At 40.7% G+C, this 15,705-nt stretch overlaps 1 protein-coding gene across 1 annotated transcript in view; it reads left to right on the forward strand.

Annotated features, from left to right (window-relative positions):
- Positions 1-15,151, forward strand: part of LOC135479354 (cell division cycle protein 16 homolog) — a 37,157-nt gene extending 22,006 nt beyond the window's left edge. The window contains exons 5-15 of the mRNA XM_064759178.1: positions 623-717; positions 1,491-1,624; positions 2,502-2,581; positions 3,016-3,065; positions 5,214-5,284; positions 5,921-6,046; positions 6,903-7,055; positions 7,798-7,923; positions 10,894-11,029; positions 12,839-12,929; positions 14,830-15,151. Of these exons, the coding sequence (XP_064615248.1) occupies positions 623-717; positions 1,491-1,624; positions 2,502-2,581; positions 3,016-3,065; positions 5,214-5,284; positions 5,921-6,046; positions 6,903-7,055; positions 7,798-7,923; positions 10,894-11,029; positions 12,839-12,929; positions 14,830-14,984 (1,217 nt within the window). The 3' untranslated portion in view covers positions 14,985-15,151. The remainder of the gene's footprint in view (positions 1-622; positions 718-1,490; positions 1,625-2,501; positions 2,582-3,015; positions 3,066-5,213; positions 5,285-5,920; positions 6,047-6,902; positions 7,056-7,797; positions 7,924-10,893; positions 11,030-12,838; positions 12,930-14,829) is intronic.
- The last annotated feature ends 554 nt before the right edge of the window (positions 15,152-15,705 follow it).

Below are 15,705 nucleotides of genomic sequence, written 5' to 3' on the forward strand. Positions count from 1 at the left end.
TCTTCCTTCTTCCACCTGGTGATGTTCTTCCTCCACCTGGTGATGTTCTTCCTTCATCACTGGTTTCTTTAAACCTTAAGCCTAATTGTTGTCACAGGAATGAAAATATTATTTTTGTTATCACAGCCAAAAACGCATGTCAAATAAAGAAATAAATACATGTATGCCTTTGTTGAGATTCCATGCAATAGACATTTGTCATCTGATCTGACATTCTACATGGTCGGCAACATCACGAATGCTGCATCACAATGTATGCGTTGACAGTTCAAACCGCAAGTGTGCAGATTATTTGCATACATTATGGGGACATGTGTAGTCAGCACAAAACATGAAGAAAACGTATTGTGTCGGTGTCTGTATTAATCCTCATGTTTGTACTGTTTGTTAATGTTGATTTATTTATTTTTTTATTTGATTGTTTTACACCATACTCATAATTTTTCACTTATACAATGGCGGCCAGAATAATATTTGGAGGAAACCATAGGAAACCCACAACCATCCACAGGTTGCTGAAAGACCTTGCCACATACGGGCGAAGTTTATGTTCATCTTGCAAAGTAAAAAAAAAAAAAAAACTGAATATTACCTGAGTGAATCTCGTGTGTGTGTGTTTCAGAGAAGGAGTTACTGGATACGCTGCCGTTTGACTCTCAGTGTCCTTCGGAGGAATCAGAGCTGGTCAAGTTTTTATACACAAACTCATTAAAAAAGGTATGTCATTTTTAAAAGATGCAAGACCAATTTTTGAAAAAAAATTATTATTCGCTAATGAAATTAAATTTCCTGTATTTATCAATACTCAATTTATTACCTGTAGCAAATCATTGAAACAATTTTATATATTTAAAGTTTGAAGAAGCTACAATCCAAAAAGCTTTATAAATTTTAGAAACTTTATGACCGATTTTGAATGGTAGCATGTGCTCAGAGAAGGCTAATGTTTTCTAAAGATTATTATTTGGGCTATTCGAAAATCACAGCAAAAATTTGATTGGATTTGCTTCTATGCTAATAATCTCTGGTATAGCCTCTCTTAATCCACCATCTACCAGTGAACCATATCATTGTCTTGTCGAACTAGTACTAATGTCTGCTTCTTTATGTCATGTATGTGGGCAATGAGCTTTTTCAGAGGCCAGGCAGTTTAGACTGTGTATCTCTCTTTGAATCATACTGTGAGTGTGTTTACTGTTTCCTTCCACCTGTATACACATATATATCTTGAAAATGGAATATTTCGTGTATGAAAGATTTACCTCTTATGTGTTAAACAGGAAGGAAATAATTAAGTAAATATTTACTTCATGTGCACCTGAGCTGGGTCTTTATACTACATGTATATGTTGAGTCATGCATGGAAAGCATCGCAAGCTGTTTTTATTTTTTTATTTTTTTCACCTTGAAGAGACAACCTTTTTGTGGTTTTCACAAGTATGGGTATGTAATCAGATTGGATAGACACTACATGTAGTTTTTGCTTTCAGTACGACAAACCAGGAGACATGAAAATTCCTGCATCTCTGAGCTGTCTACAAACAAACCTGGACCTAGACGTGTCCCTTGCTGAACGCCATTATTACAACTGTGATTTCAGACAGTGCTACAAAATTACATCCAGGTAAGTTCTAGTTATGAGTATATCCATGTTTATCCAGGTGAAAACAGTCAGTGAGATCAATATTTTCAGTGATCATGGTGTTTATATCTAAACATGGACCAAGTTCTTAAATATAATCCAATTTTGGTGCCTTGGAGAGTCGTTACTCAGGAGGTTAGCCAGAAACGTGAGAGCGGATGTCCAAGCCCTTCTTGAGACCTATTTGTTTTTCTCCCACGTTGAGTAGGTACATCGATATGTTAGCTGGTTAGCCCTGTATCATTAGTGTGGAAGGCGTGTGTTCAATTGAGTTGTCTCTCTTGTCCATCAAAGGGTAATGTTGCTCAGAGCAGATGATAGCCATGCAAATACATTTAGTCCTTGAGCTGGGCAAGTTATTGTTTACAAACTGCCCAGTTGATCAGTTTATCAAGATGTCACATGGTAGTGGGTTTGCCCCGGGCTCAGCCAAGCCTCCTCCCACTGTAACACTGGCCGCTGTTGTATAAGTGAAATATTCTTGAGTATGGCCATAAAACTCAAATAAATAAGTAAATAAATAAATAGGGATTTGACATACTCGGTAGTGTGTTGTAGGATTTTGTTAGTGAAATGTCCACAGTAGAAACATTTACATGTTGTTGTCCTACGTCTTCTGGATAGCAGACAGATATTAATTTGGATCTGTCTGACAAACTTCCAGTCATACCATTACACTTTGCAGACATTTGTTATGTAGTAAGCGCTCCAAATATTGTCAGGTTTATGACCAAAAAAACATTTGTTTGAAAACCAAGCCAGTTTGATCTTGGACATAAGTTTAGTATATTTTAGTAATGAATTTAGTGATTTTCAGTGATATAAATTCTACCAATTTACTTCTTGTTTCATGTTCCAGTGTCCTTGACAAGGATCCGTACAACAGTCAATGTTTACCTCTGCATGTAGCTGTGTTAGTGGAACTAGGAAAATCAAATAGTAAGTGTTTAAACATTCATGTTAATTCTTTTTTGTACATATCTTTTTTAGGCGTAATTTGACCGTCACTAAAATGAGAGGGTCAGTCAAGAGGAAATAGAGATTTTGTAGACATTTACTTGGAGATAAAATAAAAAATAAGAAATCAAACTTCTGTCATTAACTTAGGGTAAACTTTAGGGAAAACTTTAGGGTAAGGTCTTGTTTAGAGGGTTGGTTGAGTTACAGCCAACTAACCTATTTTAAGAATGGTCTTACATAAGTTTTTTTCTTTTAAAAGTTTGATTTTCTCAAATGGAATATAGAAAATTTACTAGACTCTGCTGAAGTTCAGAGGTTTTATCTTGGCACTGTACAACTTATTTACAATATCAGTGTCTAATGGTTGTCTTTGTTGTATGAATTTAATGGAAAACTTGTCTTTTTCTTTTCAGTTTTATTTTACTTAGCCCATAAACTTGTGGATATTTACCCGAACAAAGCAGTAAGTTGTCATTTCTCTTGTCATTTTACTTCATGTGAAAGATTTTCACGATTCTGTGCCTTCAATGGTTCCAGGATCTTTAAGAGTGGGAGTAAACAGTAGGATGAATCAAGTAGTCTTACATGACGTTTATAGATTACCTGCCTTCTACCAATATGTCACACACCTTGAACTTGCTCTACAGGTGAAAATCCTCATGACAGTTTCTGCCATTTGCATGATGTAAAATGGCAGAATCTGAGTTGGATTTAATCAGTCTTCATTAAAAGATGTTTATTTTCGTATGCATTGTAAACCTGACCACTGTTCTGTAAGTGAAGAATTCTTAGGCATGGCATTTATTTATTTGATTGGTGTTTTACACTGTACTCAAGAATATTTCACTTATATGACAGCGGCCAATATTATGGTGAAAGGAAACTGGGCAGAGCCTTGACCATGCACAGGCTGCTGGCGGACCTTCCCCGCCATTTTGTCTGGAGAGGAAGCCAGCATGAGCTGGACTTGAACAAAGCAACGGCATTGGTAAGATACAGTGTAGGTTAACCTCGGAGGTCACGAGAGGTACATGTAGCTTTTCAGGGTCATCCAACAGTAATGTCCTATACCTCCATATTGGACTGGTTTATCTGAATGTACAACTACCGTACGAGAATACATACAACACCAGCCATTGTGATGTCATGTCTCTCCATGTCTACACACATAAAGATGGGTGTATTAGGATAGAATTGAAGAATTCTTTCATCTGGAAGGCAAAGAAAATACTATGTCAGATAAAAGACCATTAAACACTGTCCACAAAGATAGTTATATTGTTTTTTTATATATATTTTTTTCAACCCAGTAACGTGCACTTGAAACATTGGATTTTATGGTGGCCTTTTCTTATCATATTGGGACCAGTAATGTCACATGACATTTTTGCAACTTAACACACGTAGATGGCTAGATTTCCTCATTTTGCATATACATATAGATCTATGAATGCATTTACTGAAAGGACCTTGAAATGAACTATTTCAAGTGAAAAATATAGATGTGACATCACTGATACCCTCTGGGTCACTACAGACCAGCATAGAATCTGGATGTCACGTCACTGATACCCTCTGGGTCACTACAGACCACCGTAGAATCTGGATGTGACATCACTGATACCCTCTGGGTCACTACAGACCAGCGTAGAATCTGGATGTAACGTCACTGATACCCTCTGGCCTGGGTCACTACAGACCACCATAGAATCTGGATGTCACGTCACTGATACCCTCTGGGTCACTACAGACCAGCATAGAATCTGGATGTGACGTCACTGATACCCTCTGGGTCACTACAGACCACCATAGAATCTGGATGTGACATCACTGATACCCTCTGGGTCACTACAGACCACCGTAGAATCTGGATGTGACATCACTGATACCCTCTGGGTCACTACAGACCACCGTAGAATCTGGATGTGACATCATTGATACCCTCTGGGTCACTACAGACCACCGTAGAATCTGGATGTGACATCATTGATACCCTCTGGGTCACTACAGACCAGCATAGAATCTGGATGTCACGTCACTGATAGCCTCTGGGTCACTACAGACCAGCATAGAATCTGGATGTGACGTCACTGATACCCTCTGGGTCACTACAGACCAGCATAGAATCTGGATGTGACGTCACTGATACCCTCTGGGTCACTACAGACCAGCATAGAATCTGGATGTGACGTCACTGATACCCTCTGGGTCACTACAGACCAGCATAGAATCTGGATGTGACGTCACTGATACCCTCTGGGTCACTACAGACCAGCATAGAATCTGGATGTGACATCACTGATAGCCTCTGGGTCACTACAGACCACCGTAGAATCTGGATGTGACATCATTGATACCCTCTGGGTCACTACAGACCACCATAGAATCTGGATGTCACGTCACTGATACCCTCTGGGTCACTACAGACCAGCATAGAATCTGATGTTTTAAAACCATTGTACTTGGGTGGAAAAATTCTCAAAAAAAACAAATCAAACTATTTTCCTGAACAGTGTTTAATGGTATGTTATTTGATATATACCAGTGCTTCATTTTAGTGTTTTCAGTGCCTTTAATTAGCAGTAATCTGTCAGTTTATCCCCTTTGGCAGGTGTCCTGGTTTGCTGTGGGGTGTTATTACTATCTGATAGGGAAATACCAGCCCGCTAGGAGATATTTAAGGTAAGCTCTTTCAATCATCCTCGGTTTTGCGTTGCCCTTGATGTATTTGATTTGCTATGGTTTTTTCACCTGTCCAGAATTGGCCAAGGGGTATTGTTGTAGGTGTTTGCCTGATCCACCTTTCTGTCCATTTCTTTGTGAACACTCTGTCTGTTGAATGCATGTAGCCAGTTTTATCATACTTCTACCACTTTGGACACTTATGCATTTTGAAGAATATTCTTTGACTTTTGCAATTGGTTTTAGGTCATTTTTATAGGTTATTGAAGTTATATTTTGTGACAGGCTGGTTAACACAAATGACTCTTGAAGTCTTTAAAGCATATATGAAAATGTACTGGGAAAGGAAGAGTATGGTTTATAGGACAATGAAGAAAGATATATGAAAAAATGGAAAATATATATTTTATTTTATGATTTTTAATAAAGGCTCTTTTTATGTATATTTTCCATCACTAATCGGGAATATTTGGATATAATGTAATCGCTAAACTTACTGGAAACACTGGACCAGCTTAGCACCCCAATTCAGGCATCCCCCCCCGCAAAAGTTACTCCACTTATACCAAACGTGTCACTAATCATGTAGACGAACCCTGTTGTTTTTCAGTGACCTTGTCTTCATTTTTCTTTCAGTAAAGCGACATCACTGGATCGATCGTACGGCCCTGCCTGGCTTGCCTTCGGACATTCCTTCGCCACAGACAATGAGCATGACCAGGCCATGGCAGCTTACTTCACAGCATCTCAACTCATGAAAGGGTAAGCTTCCAAATTTCATATTTGAAAGGCGATCTGACGGCAAAAAACTCAATCACCGTTAACTTCAAATTCCCACACTACAGGCAAGAGGACATTAGTCAACATTTCTGTCCTGTTTTTCAGTGATGATCCAGTTCACAATTGACAGATATTGGTCCTAGACTGGAGCATCATTAACATTGGTTGGGTCCTTATCCCATTATACACCATATGTGTGCATAAAATTTCCTTCAAATCCCTAAGTAGCTGATGGACAGAGAATTGCATTAAGGGAGGTAATCAGTTAGTTCCAATGTGGTGTTCAGTTCCAGCAAGCTCATCAAGTCGTCATTTGCAGCAGGGTTTCCAATTCCAGTGATATGTTCGATTCCAATTAGATCTTCAATTTCAACTAGATCTTTAATCGTCATAAATGTCCGAAATTTCTGGTAACTGAGATAGAGAGAGGCCTTGAGCCAAGTGAGTCAAACAAAGGACCTCTGTTTCAAGAAAATGATGCTAGTGTTGTCTTTCCCTGTGCGGTTCTAACATCAGCCTCAGAATGATTGAAATCCAAACACTCCTTTCAAAATGACTTGGCTGTAAATCAAATAAGGTCACACAGTGGCTTTGTTTAGCTCTTTCATTGTTTGATGAGGTAGTTGTTCTGTCCTGTATAGCATCTTGAAATGCGAGGAGCGACTTTGTAACTTTAGTGGGATGAAATTTTCTTTGTTACTACCACATTAATATGACCAAAAATGATGTACAAGGAAAATCTCCCTTTTGATGTTTTTTCTGTGTATCAAGTGCCATGTTGCAAGTTTCAGTAAACACACTCACCTGTACATCACCTGTTTCTCCATTTTCTGCTTAGGTGTCATTTACCAGTACTATACATAGGTTTGGAATATGGACTGACTAACAACGCTAAACTAGCAGAGAGGTTCTTCAGCCAGGCTCTGAGTATCGCTCCCCAAGATCCCTTTGTCCTGCATGAGATGGGGGTCATAGCCTTCCAGAATCATGAGTAAGTATTGGTTACCTACATAGTTCTCCAGCCAGGCTCTCAGAATAGCTCCATAAGACCCTTTTGTCTTGTTTGAGATGGGGGTCACTGCCTTCCCGAATCATGAGTAAGTATTTGTCACCTTTGCAGAGGTTGTTGGTGCCCTAGCTGTAGAAAACAGGGCCCTCACCAAAAAAAAAAAAAAAATCAAAGGCCTTTGTGCCCTCACTGCAGAACAAAAACAAGACTCTCCTACCATTGTCTAGTGTATTCATGTACTATTTATTTATTTCTTTGATTGATTGAGGTTATATGCTGTAGTCAAGAATATTTTACTTGTTCAACTGTGGCCAGCAAAATGGGCAGAGGTTGGGGGGAATGCTGTTCAGGCACTATGTATTTATCTAGTGCAAAAGCTAACATAATGAGAAAGCACAGGTACTCTACATAAACTGAGAAGACACATTGTTGATGTTCCAATATTATAAGGATATAAGAAAGTTTTTTTTGTCATCTTCAGGATATTAAAACACTTGACTTTGTACATACAGCTGTTGGCAGATTGATTGGGCCTGGAATCACTGTTACTGTGTGCACAGGTACATTTATGTCATTGATTTATTGAGACTTCTGTCGTGAAGTGAGAACTCCTTCAGGCCTTGAATTACTATAAGGTGTTGTATCATGGGTTATAGTTTCATGTGCTCCCTCATACATGTCATCAGTTTGTGACCCAAGAATTTGTTTTGTTTTCTATCTTCAGTTGGAGCATTGCTGAGGGTTATTTTAAAGAAGCTCTGAAAAAAATCCAGTGTGTGAGTCATGAGATTACAGCAGAGAAATGGGAGCCTCTCCTCAATAATCTGGGACATACCTACAGGAAACTCAAGTGAGTACCAGTAGGGAGCCTCTGTTGGCGATGAGGCTAGTGTGCCACCACGGGGCAATGACCCAGGAACCTCTCCTCAATAATCTGGGACATACCTACAGGAAACTCAAGTGAGTACCAGTAGGGAGCCTCTGTTGGCGATGAGGCTAGTGTGCCACCACGGCGCAATGACCCAGGAACCTCGCCTCAATAATCTGGGACATACCTACAGGAAACTCAAGTGAGTACCAGTAGGGAGCCTCTGTTGGTGATGAGGCTAGTGTGCCTGCACGGCGCAATGACCCAGGAACCTCTTCTCAATAATCTGGGACATACCTACAGGAAACTCAAGTGAGTACCAGTAGGGAGCCTCTGTTGGCGATGAGGCTAGCGTGCCTGCACGGCGCAATGACCCAGGAACCTCTCCTCAATAATCTGGGACATACCTACAGGAAACTCAAGTGAGTACCAGTAGGGAGCCTCTGTTGGCGATGAGGCTAGTGTGCCACCACGGCGCAATGACCCGGGAGCCTCTCCTCAATAATCTGGGACATACCTACAGGAAACTCAAGTGAGTACCAGTAGGGAGCCTCTGTTGACGATGTGGCTAGCGTGCCTGCACGGCGCAATGACCCAGGAGCCTCTCCCCAATAATCTGGGACATACCTACAGGAAACTCAAGTGAGTACAAGTAGGGAGCCTCTCCTCAATAATTTGGGACATACCTACGGGAAACTCAAGTGAGTACCAGTAGGGAGCCTCCTTTGCCTATGAGGCTAGTGTGCCTGCACGGCGCAATGACCCAGGAGCCTCTCCTCAATAATCTGGGACGTACCTACAGGAAACTCAAGTGAGTACCAGTAGGGAGCCTCTGTTGGCGATGAGGCTAGCGTGCCTGCACGGCGCAATGACCCAGGAACCTCTCTTCAACAATCTGGGGCAGGCGTACAGGAAACTCAAGTGAGTACAAGTGGGTGAGGGGGGGGGGGGCCTCCGTGGCGGATGGGGTTAGCGTGCCAGCGCGCCAGCGCGGCGTAATCACCTAGGAGCCTCTCTTCAACAATCTGGGGCACAGGTACAGGAAACAAGTAAGTACAGGTAGGGGTCCTCCATGACCGACGGGGTTAGCACACCATCATGTCGCAATTACCCAAGAGCCTCTCTTCAACAATCTGGGACACAGGTACAGGAAACAAGAGAGTACAAGTAGGGGCCCTCCATGGCCGAGGGGGTTAGCACGCCAGCGCAACGCAATGACCCAGAGTGCGAACGCGGCGCAATGACCCAGAGTGCGAACGCGGCGCAATGACCCAGGAGCCCCTCCTCAACAATCTGAGGCACACCTACAGAAGTGACTACAAGTAGGGAGCCTCCGTTGCCGGTGAGGCTAGCGTGCCCAGCACGGTGCGATGTCCCAGGAGCCTCTCTTCAAAAATCTGGGGCAGGCGTACAGGAAACTCAAGTGAGTACAAGTAGGGGGCCTCCATGGCCAAGGGGGTTAGCACGCCAGCGTGCCGTAATCACCCAGGAGCCTCTCTTCAAGAACCTGCAGTACACCTACAGGAAACTTAGGTGAGTACAACATACATGGTTGATTTCCTCTGTATATTGACTGGTCTCTTATTAACAATCTGGAGTGCACCTACAGGAAACTCAGGTGAGTACAACATGCAAGTGCACTGTGTGTACTCTTCCTTGTGCTCAGTTTCATGTGGACATAGCCTGGTTTTGTTGTGTACATTGTCAGATGACTTGTACGTTGCTTGATTTTCTCTGCATATACAGGTATGGCCTGGTTTTCTTGTACGTTGCTTGATTTCCTCTGTGTATACATGTATGGCCTGGTTTTCTTGTGTGCGTTGCTTGATTTCCTCTGCATATACATGTACTGTATGGCCTGGTTTTTTTGTGTACGTTGCTTGATTTCCTCTGGGTACATGTATGGCCAGGGTTTCTTGTGTACGTTGCTTGACTTCCTCTGCATACATGTATGGCCAGGGTTTCTTGTGTACGTTGCTTGATTTCCTCTGTGGGTTTCTTGTGTACGTTGCTTGATTTCCTCCGTGTATACATGTACTGTATGGCCTGGTTTTCTTGTGTACATTGATTGATTTCCTCTGTGTATACATGTACTGTATGGCCTGGTTTTCTTGTGTACGTTGCTTGATTTCCTCTGGGTACATGTATGGCCAGGGTTTCTTGTGTACGTTGCTTGACTTCCTCTGCGTACATGTATGGCCAGGGTTTCTTGTGTACGTTGCTTGATTTCCTCTGTGGGTTTCTTGTGTCTGTGTCTACATGTATGACCTGGTTTCTTGTGTTTTTTCCTCTGGTCACTGACTCGTTTTCTGTTGTACATTACTTATGTAGCTTGATTTCCTCTGGACATTGCCTGTTCTTCTTGTGTACGTTGATTAGTGTACTCTCTACATGTGAATTGCATATTAATTTGTTTTACTGTTGCTGGTGGTTTTCTTGTGTACATTCATGCCTTGTCTTTTAAGTTAAATTTTGTATAACAGCAGTTTGAAATAAACAAAAAAGGTTGTTACCCTTAAAAGATATTCTCCTGCTTCATGTTACACAACTTTCTAAATGCCACTTAAAGAAGATCTGCATATTATTGCAAACCACCATAAAGTTGGATCTATTCTTTACATTGTACATATGCTCAAGGCTGAGGGATTTCAAGTGTTTATTTGTTTTGTTTTGTTTGGGTTTTTTTGTACATTCATGCCTTGTTTTCTAGTGCACATTCATGCCTAGTTATCTTGTGTACATTCATTGTGTTTTGGAGGGGTGAGGTGCTCTGTGTACATTTATGCCTGGTGTTTTGTGTTCAGCTATGGGACAAAACCCCTGACTTAAAACCACAAATGCACTAGTGGCCTGAACAGGTCATTTATGAGGAGACAAATTGAACCAGTGAGGGCACTCTTTAAACTAAATGTGTACAAGTATTAGTGTGTGTTGTTTCTTGTATTTTTTCAGAAAGTATGAAGAATCCCTGGAATACCACAAACACGCCCTGGTCTTATCACCTCAAAATCCCTCCACATACTCAGCAATAGGATACGTGCATGTGATCATGGGAAATAACATGGAGGCTTTGGACTACTTTCATAAGGTATCCACACGTTGTGCTCAGTTGTTAGATAATTACAATGCTTTTAGACATCATAGAACATCCGATTGAAAATAGTCCCATGCATGTAGGTGATAAAGAAAATGGAGGCTTTGGACTACTTTCAGAAGGTATCCACACAAGGTGCTCAGGTGTTAGATAATTACAATACTTTTAGACATCATAGAACATCCGATTGAAAATAGTCCCATGCATGCAGGTGATAAATAACATGGAGGCTTTGGACTACTTTGAGAAGGTATCCACACAATGTGCTCAGGTGTTAGATAATTACAATACTTTTAGACATCATAGAAAAGCTAATTGAAAATAGTCCCATGCATGCAGGTGATAAGTAACATGGAGGCTTTGGACTACTTTCATAAGGTATCCACACATTGTGCTCAGGTGTTCGATAAATACAATACTTTTAGACATCATAGAAAAGCTAATTGAAAATAGTCCCATGCATGCAGGTGATAAATAACATGGAGACTTTGGACTACTTTCATAAGGTATCCACACAGTGTGCTCAGGTGTTAGATAAATACAATACTTTTAGACATTATAGAACATCCGATTGAAAACAGTCCCATGCATGCAGGTGATAAATAACATGGAGGCTTTGGACTACTTTCATAAGGTAGCCACACAGTGTGCTCAGGTGTTAGATAAATACAATACTTTTAGACATCATAGAAAAGCTAATTGAAAATAGTCCCGTGCATGTAGGTGATAAAGAAAATGGAAGCGCGGGACTACTTTCATATGGTATCCACACATTGTGCTCAGGTGTTAGATAATTACAATACTTTTAGACATCATAAAACATCCGATTGAAAATAGTCCCATGCATGTAGGTGATAAAGAAAATGGAAGCATGGGACTACGTTCATAAGGTATCTACACGTTGTGCTCAGGTGTTAAATAATTACAATACCTTTAGACTACAGAGAACATCTGATTGAAAATAGTCCCATGCATGTAGGTGTTAAAGAAAATGGAAGCGTGGGACTTTTTCCAAAAGGTTCATGGACAAGTAATTCTAGGTATGAAAGAATAGCTGATTGAGTCCGATGAGATACATACCACCATGAAAGTTTTGGACTATATTTGCAAGCTACCAATGTCTTTTCAATGTCTAAAGCACTTATTTCATGTAATTACTATTAAAATGATGTGGATTTTTTGGTTGCACTAAAGATGCAAGCTTCATAAAAACTCTACACATTATTTCTTTACACTCCATAGTTCTCTAACTGGGCCCAATAGCACAGTTGGTAGAGCATCCGCTTTGGGAGCAGTAGATCTAGTGTCAGTCCCAGGTCGGGTCTCACATAAGACTTTAAAAGAGGAAGTTGTAAATTCTTCGCTTGGCATTCAGCGTTAAGGGGTTAGTGCAAAGACTGGTTGACCTGTATCAGTATAATGGCTCGGGTAGTGTGGCTTACTTGACTGCGGTAAGTTGTCTCAGTGAAGCAGCACTAGACAAAAGAGCGGTGGATATCCGTCCTGCGACAAGGAGGCACATTACATACACTCTAAGGACTCCTTTGTCGTCATATGACTGAAAAATTGTTGAGTACGACGTTAAGCCCCAAGCATTCACTCACTCCATAGTTCTCACAGATGGTTTCAAAGTATTGATCACATGGGTGTTTGAAAAGGTTGACGAATTAGGGTAGATAAGTCCTGTAGAACAATTATAATTGATATATTGCTGATAAATACTTTGTAATACATGTAGCTTTGAACCTAGGAAAGTCCTGTGAAATTTCAAACCTATTCAAAGCCTATGTGCTTTCTTTCAAGGCACTGGGTATTCATCGCGATGATGCGTTCTCCACGACGATGTTAGACCAGGTGATGGAGTCACTGATGAAGGAAATGTCATCCTTTGAAGGTAATAAAGTGGGAAGGTCTCTCAGCAACCTTTAGAGCGTCCGCTTCGGGACCGGTAGATCCAGGATCAATCCTTGATCGAGTCACACCTAAGACTTTAAAAGAGGAAGTTGTAACTTCCTCGCTTGGCGTTCAGCATGAAGGGGATAGTGCAACGACTGGTTGACCCGTATCAGTATAATGCCTCAGGCGGGGCGGCTTGCTTGCCTTCGGTAAGTCGTCTCAGTGAAGCAGCACGAAATAAAAGAGCGGTGGAAATCCGTCCTGCAACAAGGAGGCACATTACACATACATGCACCCTAAGGATTCCTTCGTCGTCATATGACTGAAAAATTGTTGAGTGCGACGTTAAACCCCAAGCACTCACTCACTCTCTCAGCAACCTACGGATGGTCATGGGTTTCCCGTGGGCTCTGCCCGGTTTCCTACCACCATAATGCTGACCGCCGTCACATAAGTGAATATTCTTGGGTATGGCATAAAACAGCAATCAAATAAATAAACAAATAAATAAATTGAAGGTAATACAGCCTATTTATTGGTGTTTACACTAACAAGTTCTCGGTGTTTGACATGCTTGTGAAATGAACACGGCCCAGTTGTTCGAAAATGTATTAGCTGACACTGGTATAAAGTCACATTTTATATTTAATTTTTTAGCCATATTCAGTCGCCAGTGCAGTTGTCAAAAGTCAGAGTATAACAATAGCAGTTTTAGTTCATTTGTAATAGAATGTGACAAAAATTTTTTTCAGGCTTAGCACAAAATTGAAGACTTGGTTTAAAGTTAAATCTGGTATTAAGTCTTAAACCAGTTTTGAACAACCCTGCCCAGAACCCTTGATTATTTTGCCTACCATGGACATGTAGCACAACAAAGTTATAGCCTTAGTTGATTGCATATGTACATCCCGCTGCGTTGTTTTCATGTTATGTAGGTTAACTGTCATGACAACAGAGCATATTAAATAATGCCAGAGGAATGCCTTGAGTCATGTATTACTATTTAAGCATTTGATTGAACAGTTAGAATAAAAAACACTGACTGAGGTAAAACAACAAGAGGCTGTATTTCTCCAGTTATGTGTTCTGTCGTCATCGTTACTGCTCTGGTTTGGCTCTCTATGCTGTACGTCTTTAATTATGCATGTAATGTGACTACACTGTCAACACATGGTATTAAAAGACATTGCTCTGGTAGTTTCTATCAATTTAGTCTATGATAACCTATATGAAACCAAACAATTTTAGGGTTTTAAGGATAAGAAACAACTGTCAATCTCCTGCTCTGAGACAAATTTTCACCCAGTCTACTTGTAAAACACATTGTAAAAACTTTGACTTAAGCGTCTGTATCCTCATTCCAGTATATTTTTACTTAAGAAGAAATCAGATAGAATGAACAAGAAACTTTGTCTTAGCATTCAACTCGGGCAAGAAGTTGTGTATTTAATTTTTTTTTTTGTCAGTATGATATTTGCTGAAATACTACGCGCATCCATGCTCAGTAGCGGGAAGCTGTAGTCAGTTAATCTGTATTATATATAATATATATTATTATATATATATATAATTATATATTATTATATATAATATGTATTCAGAATATCAGACTTCTCTAAATCTTCAACCTTTTCAACCACAGAAGCACTTGCTTCAGTGGAATTTATGCCTACAATTATTATGAAAATGACGCTAAGAACGATTTGTTTGTGTCCGTAAAGATGCAAGCTTCATGAGACTGTGCAAATAATTTCTCTACTTTCCATAGTTCTCTCAGAATGTTATAAAATATTTGGTTGCAGAGACATTTGGAATGGTTGAAGAATTAGGGTAACTGTATTTCATAACGTCGTATTGTCCAGCCTGTGTTAATGCCTCGGACTCTGTTTACTTGCCAGAAGTACCTGATACACTACCCACGTTTGAATGTACCAGTAACCTGGAGTTGTCCCAGGCGGACGTCTCTGTGTCCCTGGATGAGATTGACACCACCACGGGCACAGCAGACACCAGTAGTATGATTATGGAGGTGGAAATGGATGCTTCAGACTGATCTGAAGGATGAGGTGGAAATGGACACTTCAGACTGATCTGAAGGATAAAGTAGAAATAGACGCTTCAGACTGATCTGAAGGATAAGGTAGAAATAGACGCTTCAGACTGATCTGAAGGATGAGGTGGAAATGGATGCTTCAGACTGATCTGAAGGATAAAGCAGAAATAGACGCTTCAGACTGACCTGAAGGATGAGGTGGAAATCGACGCTTCAGACTGATCTGAAGGATGAGGTGGAAATGGATGCTTCAGACTGATCTGAAGGATGAGGTGGAAATATATGCTTCAGACTGATCTGAAGGATGAGGAGGAAACGGACGGTTCAGACTGATTTGTATAATGAGGAGGAAATGGACGCTGCAGACTGATCTGAAGAATAAGGAGGAAACGGACGGTTCAGACTGATTTGTACAATGAGGCGGAAATGGACGCTTCAGACTGATCTGATGAATAAGGAGGAAACAGACGGTTCAGACTGATTTGTGGAATGAGGAGGAAACGGACACTTCAGACTGATTTGTAGAATGAGGAGGAAACGGATGCTTCAGACTGACATGAAGGATGAAGTAGAAATAGACGCTTCAGACAGATCTGAAGATTGAGGAGTCGATAGACGCTTCAGTCTGATTTGAAGAATGAGAAGGAAAAATGGATGCTTTAGATAGATTTGAAGATGCGGTGGAAGTGGACACCTGGGTAGAAACTTGAACACTATTGAA

The sequence above is a fragment of the Liolophura sinensis genome, chromosome 12 (genome assembly GCF_032854445.1).
Source record: "Liolophura sinensis isolate JHLJ2023 chromosome 12, CUHK_Ljap_v2, whole genome shotgun sequence".
NCBI lineage: Eukaryota > Metazoa > Mollusca > Polyplacophora > Chitonida > Chitonidae > Liolophura > Liolophura sinensis.